At 38.8% G+C, this 9,637-nt stretch overlaps 1 protein-coding gene across 1 annotated transcript in view; it reads left to right on the top strand.

The window, feature by feature from the left end:
* The window catches only part of COQ2 (coenzyme Q2 4-hydroxybenzoate polyprenyltransferase), a 17,516-nt gene extending 15,834 nt beyond the window's left edge, over positions 1-1,682 (top strand). The window contains exons 6-7 of the mRNA XM_004681429.2: positions 93-281; positions 1,159-1,682. Coding sequence (XP_004681486.2) covers positions 93-281; positions 1,159-1,320 — 351 coding nt within the window. The 3' untranslated portion in view covers positions 1,321-1,682. The remainder of the gene's footprint in view (positions 1-92; positions 282-1,158) is intronic.
* Positions 1,683-9,637: the final 7,955 nt, after the last annotated feature.

Here is a 9,637-nt window from a genome sequence, read left to right on the forward strand (position 1 = left end):
TAAATATACTGAAAGTACTGTAAAGTGGTGATCATGTGGAATGTGAATTAAATCTTGATAAGAACTAATTTCTTACTTTTTTCTGTTGTTAGGACAAAAGAGATGACGCTCAGATTGGTCTTAAGTCCACAGCCCTGCTGTTTCAAGAAAATACCAAGCAGTGGCTCACTGGCTTCAGCGTGGCAATGCTGGGCGCTCTCAGTCTGGTGGGAGTGAACTGTAACCAGACTGCCCCCTACTACACCGCTCTGGCTGCTGTGGGGGCCCATCTCACTCACCAGGTTTGATCTTTTCTTACTCTTCATTTTTCCTTAGCATAAAATTAGAAAAGTTATTTAAATAAATGCCTTTTGTACTGCTGTTTTCTTTGAACATAATACAAAAGCTGCTAGTGAACTTATATTTAGATGGTATATTTTATGTGTATCATTGCAAGTTACTTTCTACTGTAGGTAAGATTTGTGTAATATGGTATAAAGGAAACTTAAATCTGATGTCCATAAAGTAAGCCACCTGCTCTATCACTTTCATTGTTTACCTCAATGGGAAAACTAAAAGGTGTGAATTGAAGGTTCTCTAGGATTTTCTGATTTTGCCATTTTCCTTTCCAGCAATTTTTAGTAATGCCTTTTGGTTATGACTCAGCTGATGGAGTTACCATTGTCCTGTAACTGTCTGGTCAGGATAATGAATATTTAGTAATATTTAAGTATCTGGATATGAAGTAGTAGAAGAAAGCAGAATTTTGAGGACAGCTACAAATATTATAAGAAATATTTGTGTCCCACTTTATCTTCTAAATTGCATTTGTAGTCTTTGTTTTCAGTTCTTGGTGCTGTATTTTCAAAAGCAGATTTGAGATCAATCAGTGTAAAGAAGTCTCTTAATAATTAGGACTAAAAATAGCATAGGCTAATTGTCTTTCAAAGCATTTGTGCACCCTCAGGTTGAAGTTTCCAGGACATAGCTTAAGTGATACACTGTGAAAGATGAGGTAGATTTTTCTACAGTAGAAATAGTAAAATGTACATTAAGGGCTTCCCTGCAGCTTAAAATTCTATAGGAAAATGCTGTTATCTTGTCTGTACTGATGTGTTTATTTGTGATGCCAAAAGACCATACCAAGTACCGACTAAGCATTGTATGCTTCTCTTACAGATTTACACTCTAGACATCCACAGACCTGAGGATTGTTGGAGCAAATTTACCTCTAACCGAACAGTAGGACTAATCATTTTTTTAGGGATTGTCCTCGGAAATTTCTGGAAAGAAAAGAAGGCAGATGAAACAAAAAAAAATGTAAATAGAGTTGAAAATTAACAAGTGATGTTTATCTGGAAACTTTTAAAACAAATTTTTACAAAGCACTCTCAGATCTTGTTGCCACATAATTAGGATTGAATAAGTAATCTTACAGTCTCTTAAAAAGAAGAATCAGATGATAAAGACTGAAAGCATATTTGCTTAGATTTTAGTTTAAATATTTGCTCCTGAGACTATTCCAGTGTCACAGAAGCCAGGATTTTAGAGGCCCTTTAATATTTAAGTGAACACATTTTTCTCATGATTTTCATCTGTAGTTATAGGAATTGTGTGAGCTTGGGCACTTTGGGGAACATGTCTCAGCAAATGAATATCTTTGTAGGATACTGATTCTTTTAAGAAAAAAATAAAAGCTGTTACAAAGAGTTGGGATTTATTCTTTTTTGTAACCATTACCTCCAAAAGTTGCAGTTCAGGAAACCATTCTGGTTTTTATATTTTTGAAAAGCTTAATTAAGGAAACATTTTCCCTGCTGCACCCATATGCATGGCTGTTGTCCCCAACCCGACACCTGGGAAATCTGATCTCAGCATCGTCATAGTGAGCAGAACCAGTAGGCAGCAGTTACAGAAGCTGTTTTTAATTTCCTCTTTTAAATGTGACTCATTTTTAATGTATAAGATAGTGGTTAATTGTACTTTTTTTTTTTCCCCTCGCCCCCTTAATCTTTTCAACATAGCAGCCAGAACATTTAAAAAAAAAAAAATCCTGTAAGGTCAGTGTCATCCATCTGCTCAGGGCCCTCCAGACCTTGGTCATGCAATACAAACCAAAGGGTCCTGTTGATGGAGAAAAGAATAGAAAGGAGGCACCTGTTAGGATCTCAGTAATCTGGCCTCCTCCATGACTTCTGTTCTCATCCCCTACCCTCCCTATTCCTGCTGAGCTCCTCACTGGCCTCAGATAGGCTGGTCACACCTGCACCAGAACCTTGCATTTACAGTTTCCTTTGCCTGAAATGCAGATGCCTTAGTCTTTCACTATTGGTCTTCTCCTACTGTCATCTTGTCAAAGAAAGTCTCCTAGCCACTTTCTAGAACTTCATATACAAATATCACCTGCACTTCTTGTCCCCTTGCTCTTTGTTGTTTCTTCTGTTTAGCATTTAATCTTCATCATTATCTAAAATATATCTCACTGTTTCTCATGGACAATGGAGTATAGGGAAAGCAATCCTTTGTATGGGGGGGTTGTAGGTAGCAGTAAAGGTAACTTGTATATTAACAATGATAGTAATGATAATGCAGTCAACACAGAGCACTTAGAGCTGCCAATCACTGAAGAATAAGTATAAGAAAATTTGTTTATTTATTCAGCAAATACTTAACCACTGAAATTGAGTTTACAGACTTAGTAGGAGCTGCATTTGTGCTCTGCTATAACAGTGAGTGAAGGGCAGAAGAAATAGCCATTTCTGCAGAAATATGATTAGCTTCTGCTTTAATTCTTATACTGCACCAAGACAGATAAAATGCAATCCTATATTGATTTCTGTTTTCTTTCAAATGAGCACTGATTCCAGTACAGGAGTGTAAGTGTAGTGGGCTTCAATTTGATTTCATTTTCCTAAGTTAGTTAATAAAAGTTAGTATGGAAGAAATCTTAGAATCGAGAAAACTAGCAGCCATTTATGCTAAATGGAGACAGGAGAATATAGAACAAAATTCACAGATCCACTTCCTCTCAAAATGCTGCTTAAACAGATTCAAATTATTTTGGTTCTTTCCTTCTCCCAGGTTGAAAGGCTAAAAACATAAATGGGCAAGGGATACAGGGGGTTGGGTTGGAAGCTAAGAGGTGACTAGACTCTAGAATCGTGTAGTTAAAACAATTCTAGGTTGCAGGGAGTGCATTTAGCATCCAGGTTGTCTGTCACCCACAGCTGAGGAGGTTATTAACATCAGGACCTTTAGAATTGAGTAGGGCAGAATAAACTCGGTTATTCTTAAATCTATTTGTCTTCTTCATAAGCTCTGTAGTTAAAGAATCTCTCTGGGAATATTTGTATGTTGATAATGATGGAATGGACCCTACCTGGTAATTATCTTTTGTAATGCATCTTTTAAGTAACAGGAAAAGAGAACGAGTTCAGGTTGTGAAACATTGAAATTAAAATGACTGCAGGTTTTCCAGGCAAGTCTAGAGAGGAATATAAAGGCCTAGAAATCAGAAGAGAGATCTGGTTTGAATAAAGGTTTGGGAGTCCTCCAATGACACAAGCTATGCAACTTCTGTTGCCAGACATGATCTGGATGTAGGGGAAATGCTCTGAAAAATCAGAATTTCCATGCTAACTTATGTTTGACCTCCCTTTTTTGTATAATCATCAAAATTTTCTAAGCAGCCATCAGTTTTCTACTGGATTGCCTTAGCCTCATAAGGCGCTGCTTGGCCTAGGCAAGCAAGCACTGCCCCAGGATGGGAAATTCCTCTTGAAGTCAAAAATAATATTACAACTGGTTGATTAATAAAAGCAATTGGCTTATAACGAAATCAGTATTTTAAAACAAGGCAGTACTAGAACATGTTAAAAAATAATCAGAGTTCTTTTACTGCCCAGATGAGAACCCAAATCTTATCACTCTATTCTCTTAAGTAAGCTTTTTATTGCTTAGTCTTTAAATTAGGAATCTTGCTATCTCTTTTAGTGATTTATTAACCAGAAAACTCCTCTAACCTAGTCCTTGACTTGAGTTTACCCTCTTTCACAACTTCACCTTGGCCCATGACCTCACTTTATCCTCTTTCATATCACCAACTCATCCTCCACCTTAGCCCTCAACTTTGCCCTCTAAAATGTCTCAGTGAGAATGAAGAGCATTAAGTAGCCTTTAAGGTTTAAAGGGACTTCATTTTAGCCAATCATCACTGTGGTAAATACAGCAATGTTAGCCTTAAATTTTATGAATTTATGTACCTTTCTTAATAGAACAGGTCTGCTGCACCATGTAGGTTGGCTCCCTGGCTGGGTATTGAACTCTTGTTCAGTGGCTGCCAATAGCTTCATAGTATTTGAGATTCCATTGTGCCACCAGGGATGCCCACTACTGCAAATATGAATGTATCAGAAAAGAAGATTCCAAATTTTTTAAAAATAAATTAGTACTCTATAGCTTCTATGTTCCTAACAATTCTTTTTCAAAGACCATTTAGTGAATTCTTAAGCAATCAGGGTATTCACAGAGTCTATATATTTTTACTTCAAATTCCTTATGAAATGGGGGCCTGCAGTGACTGGAGACAGCTTAATAGTGCTGAGACTTTGACCACAAGAGAGGCCCTGAAAGATGACTTTGATGCATAGAAAAAGATTATTCAGAGGTTATTTTTTTGTAGCCTAACAGGCTATCTGCCCTAATAAACACAGACTTTAAAACAGTATGCACACTAGCTTTAATAAGTAGGGGTTAAATAAAATAAAAACATTAACATTATGACACATTATATAACATTATGACAGATTATAAACACCAAATAAATAGTAGCTATTTTCAATAGAAAAGAATGTACCTGAGTTTTACACTTATGCATATTTTCTTGATCTCACAGAATTACAAAACCCAAGAATCTTGTTTATTACGAGTTAGGTCCTATGCTTTCCCCCTGTGGTCAGACTTAAATAGCTTAAAGAACATATGAAATGGAATTCAATTTGTCTCTACTTGCTCCTGGGCTTAAAAGCTCCAAACATTATTATTTCTAGAAGTATTAACACAAATGGCATTGGCATAAGGACTAAATACTAGTCCAATAATTCCAGAAGCATTTTGCTGACAGAATCTCAAGCCTGATGAGGTGCCCTTTTAAGGGATAGAAAACATGCCATGCAAGGCAAAGGTAAATGGTGGTGAGTTGGGGAGAGATCAAAAATTAGCAATGTTATAAGAAAATGAATAAATAAATTGAATAATAATAAAAAATCTCTTTGAATCTTAACAACAAGTGTTCCTTTCAGTAAATGCATTTCAAAAACTTTTGAGTAGGGAAGGGACCACAGCCGCCCTGTTATTGTGTGAGTTGTTTGTGAAACTCTTTTAATAGAGGGATATACTATTCAGAGTCCAGTAACAAATGAGAGCCAACGTGAAAACCCAGGAGGGTCAGAATGGCTGGCTGCTTCTCTTTGGTTGTGGCTGTGTGCCTGGCAACCAGAGGCGGATTTGTAAGGGACAGATAGGCCCAGCATGTTCTGACCTGGAGTCTGGAGCCCAATAGAAACCTGTTGCTTCAGTCTAGCTGAGAAAAGCTTTCCTCCTCACTGGGGACCCTCCCGTGGCATGCTCACAACCACCCTGCACACACACAGTGACAAAGGAGGGGAAGTGTCTGTTCCCCTGGAGAAGTAAATATATTAGCATGTTAGTTTTGGTTCTCATCCACAATAAGGAAAAATGAAAACACTTTGCTCTTCTCCATGTTTTACCCCCTCCCCACCAATACATGCATGTTCTCATTTCCTAAGTTTTTCAAAACCTTACTAGAAAAGCTGATTTGAAGTGTCTTGATGAGCACTGGAATTAGCACTTGCACTCAGAAAAAGGTTACATAGGAACTCTGTGCTGTTTCCTATAGATACCATGTGAATCTACAATTAGCTCAAAATAAAAAGTGTAATTTTAAAAAGCAAACTGGTCAGAATATACTGTGATAGGAAGAACAATCGACCGCCCCTCCCCAACTTCAAAAAGAAAAACATTATCCTGAAAATCAAATTTTTGGTTCTTTATTACATGAACTCTCTCAATCAAGTTACACCTATAGAAATGCCATCCTGTGCCTAGTGGGAGCCCCTGTGACAGAAAATAACACCAATTTATTTTCTTCTCCTTTATCCTTACCAACTTGACAAGTTCCTTAATGGCAATTTTGAAGAGTGCAAACAAGAACTGGTGTTATTTGCTCCATAGATGTGAAAGGCAATAGGGGCTAAACAGTGAGGAAGATATACCTCTTATGACTGATACTTTCGGACTTAAGTATTTTGTCTTGTGGACATGTGTCTAGCCCAAAATATCAATCCCCAAATCTTACATAACCTTCACAGATTTAACAAATAGGGATTAAATAAAAACGTTAACATTATGACATTATATTAACATTATGACAATATATTTATGTCATAACATTATGACAATATATTATATTATGACATTATATTAAACACCAAATAAATAGCAGCTATTTTCAATAGAAAAGAATGTACCTGAACTTCACACTTGTGCATATTTTCTCTATCTCACAGAATTACAAAGCCCAAGAATCTTGTTTATCACGAGTTGGGTAATAAGACCTTCTCTCTACACCTTTCCCACCTACCTGTTTGAATTCACCATTCCCTTCTGTACTCTCCAGCACAATGGTTCTCAGCTCCGCCTACCAATTGAAGAACCTGACTACTTTCAAAACCTTCCCATGCTGACGCCCTCCCTGAATCAATGAAGTGAGAGTCTAGGAAGGGGAGATTAATATTGCTCTAAAAACAAAAACTGCCTAGTTATTTTGAACATGTCCTTGAATGGGAATTTAGACCCTGATTGCCGCGTCCGGCTAATCGGAGCCGAGTCCGGCGAGGGACGATGAGGTTAAAGAAAACACAGGACACCAAGGTTCTTCATCCAGGAGTCTCTCTTTATTGTCCGTGACCCCCCTTTATATATCATTAGGCAGCAAGGGTGGGAGTTTGGAGGAGAAGAGTGGAATTTTACTGAGAAGGAGGTATGGGGGAAGTGAGGAATTTCTCTTATCACACCTCGCCAGCAACTACCAGATGTCGGCACTCCCTATGGGCAGGTGTCGGCACTCCCTCACTGCCTTTATGGCGCCTCAGGCTGTTAGATAGGATGACCACAAATCTGAGTCCACCTCATCGGTTCAACCATCTGTTGCCTTTGTAGCACAGCGGTGGGCGCATTCCTCCGGGTCCCAAGAGCTGGGTGCAATCGCGCCACCAACACCTGATATTTTATGAGTCAAGATATTTTGTGAGTCAAGCATTTACCCTAAAAGTAAACATTGAATAATTGTAAGCAAAAATAAAAAAAGTCACACCATCTATTACATTTGTTCTGTAAGTCATGCATCACTGGCCCACAGTCCAAAAGAGGAAGTGAAAAGTTGAAATGCTAGAAGTGAACAAAGTTCTTTTGAACTTTTTGTGTGCACTTCTTTGTGTTTATCTCCCCTGTGATGAAAAGCAGGTTTTATGTTCCCCACCCCTAGCCTCAGCAACTGAATGACCTGACAAACAGCTCCACTCATGCTGCTCCAAGAGGTGCCCGTTGCTAAGTGTCGCTTGTCTAGTGCTGCACTGGGTCATCCCAGCAGCTTGCGAGTCAGAACCATTGTGAGTCAGAACCTGGCCTGAAGTCTGGCTGTAGTGTGCTCCAGCTGGGCAGAGCCAGGAAGACAGCATCTTGGAAACATGGCCTGTTGTTCAGGAGAGGAGCTCTGTGTTCTCAGTGGTGGGAAGATGGCAGAGGCTAAGCAATTCCTGTCAACTGACAAATTCCAGGCAGAGGAAAGGAAATTTACTGAAAGATTGGCTATTTCCACCGCTTTCGTATAATCACAATATCAAAAATATTCTGAGCAACCATCAGCTTACAACTGGATTGCCTTAGCTTCATAAAATGGCCGCCTGGTGAAGCAAGTACATGCTGCCCCAGGGTGGGAAATTCCTCTGTTTCCTGTGATAAAAAGCAAGCCCCCCCCAAAGGACCCCCCCAGGGCATAAAGACTTGTGGGACACTTCCTCTGTCTTTTGATACCAAAAGCAAACCTCTAGAGATATGACTCCTGTGGGCAGTTTCCTAGTGTTGTTTTAACAGGTGTTGCTTTATGTATTGCTGTATAATTTTCTCATGAATTAGCCTTTCCTTAAACAATCACTAACTACCTCTGCTAGCCTTAAACTAGCCATTAGCCTTTCTTTAGACAATCATTAATGACTCTGCTAACACAAAATTTATTCCTTTCCCAAACCCCTAACAACACTTTGTTAACGTAAAATTCATCCTCTCCCAAGGCCTCTTGTCCTTTGAGTTGTAAGTTAACCATCCCTATACATGATTATTATCAGAAATGTGTATAATTTAGTATACCATAAAGTGTCAAGAAAGAATGCATTGCTTCCCTCTTCCTTGAGAACTTTAATTCTTATCTAACTACCTCACCGTATGCATTATTGTGATTTACTACTTGCTGCACAGTGTAAAGTCCTGCCCAGAATCGAGTAGGAGACACTCTTTCACCTGAAACTGATTCCTGTGTCTTCCTCACTCCTTGTTCCCCTTTTCCCCTCCCTCTGAGAATCTCTGCTGGCCAACATACATTCCCACCTTTTAAGATCCTGCCCTGCAGCTTGTTGCCATTGGTCTGCAACAGGAAGATGCCATCTTAGCTGCTTTAGTTTAGAACTTGAAAATACTGGACACTGCTTTGGGTGAGGTAAATGGCCAGTAACTCTTTGTTTTTCCCTGGTTTGTTAAATAAATCCCATTGCTGTTGTTCCCTGAGCCTGAGTAGTCTTGCAGTTGTGCACATGGGTGAAGAATTCAGACAGGCAGGGACAGGTAAACGATGAGGCAGTGTCCTTGGCCAGACTAAGTGCCCCTTGATGCTCTGTATCAAAAGCCACAATAAGATACCATCTCACATCCATGAGAGTGGCACATACCAAAAATACACCAACAAGAGTGCTAGAGAGGATGCAAAGAAAGAGAAACCCCATTACAATGTTGTTGGGAATGGAAACGGATACAGCCAATTTGGAAACCAGTATGATTGTTTCATAAAAAACTAAAGTAGAAATACCTTATGACCCAGAAATCCCACACTTGGGTATCTATCCAAAGAACATGAAATCAGCTTAAAAAAAAAGTTACATGCCAAAAGACAGGAACAAAGTTTTTGTGTACCTTTATGACCTGTGGACCAGTAAAGTGAGCCACTCAGCATGAATATATTGATTATATTGAATATACTACAACTTCTAGTTCAGGTGAAGTTCATATAGTGTGTGAAAACGAGTGCTGGTTAATTAGAAAGTAGGTTTGCCAAGAACTGAAAAACTTGTTCCCTTTTTGTGTTACAGCAGAGTGAAATCCTTCCAGTATTACTGTAAATTTTGTAACTGAGACTCAGCACTTCCCTGTGAATTTTTTGCATGATTTTGTCAATTTAGAGAGAAAATAAACACACAGTATAGATTCTTCAGCGTTTTAAGATTTGCATCAAGTTAAAAAGTACTTTTTTCGGGCCCTCCCTGGTGGCACAGCGGGTTAAAGCACAGTACTGAGAAGCTAAAGCCACTTC

The sequence above is a fragment of the Condylura cristata genome, unplaced genomic scaffold (genome assembly GCF_000260355.1).
Source record: "Condylura cristata isolate star-nosed mole 26May11 unplaced genomic scaffold, ConCri1.0 scaffold00012, whole genome shotgun sequence".
Lineage (NCBI taxonomy): Eukaryota > Metazoa > Chordata > Mammalia > Eulipotyphla > Talpidae > Condylura > Condylura cristata.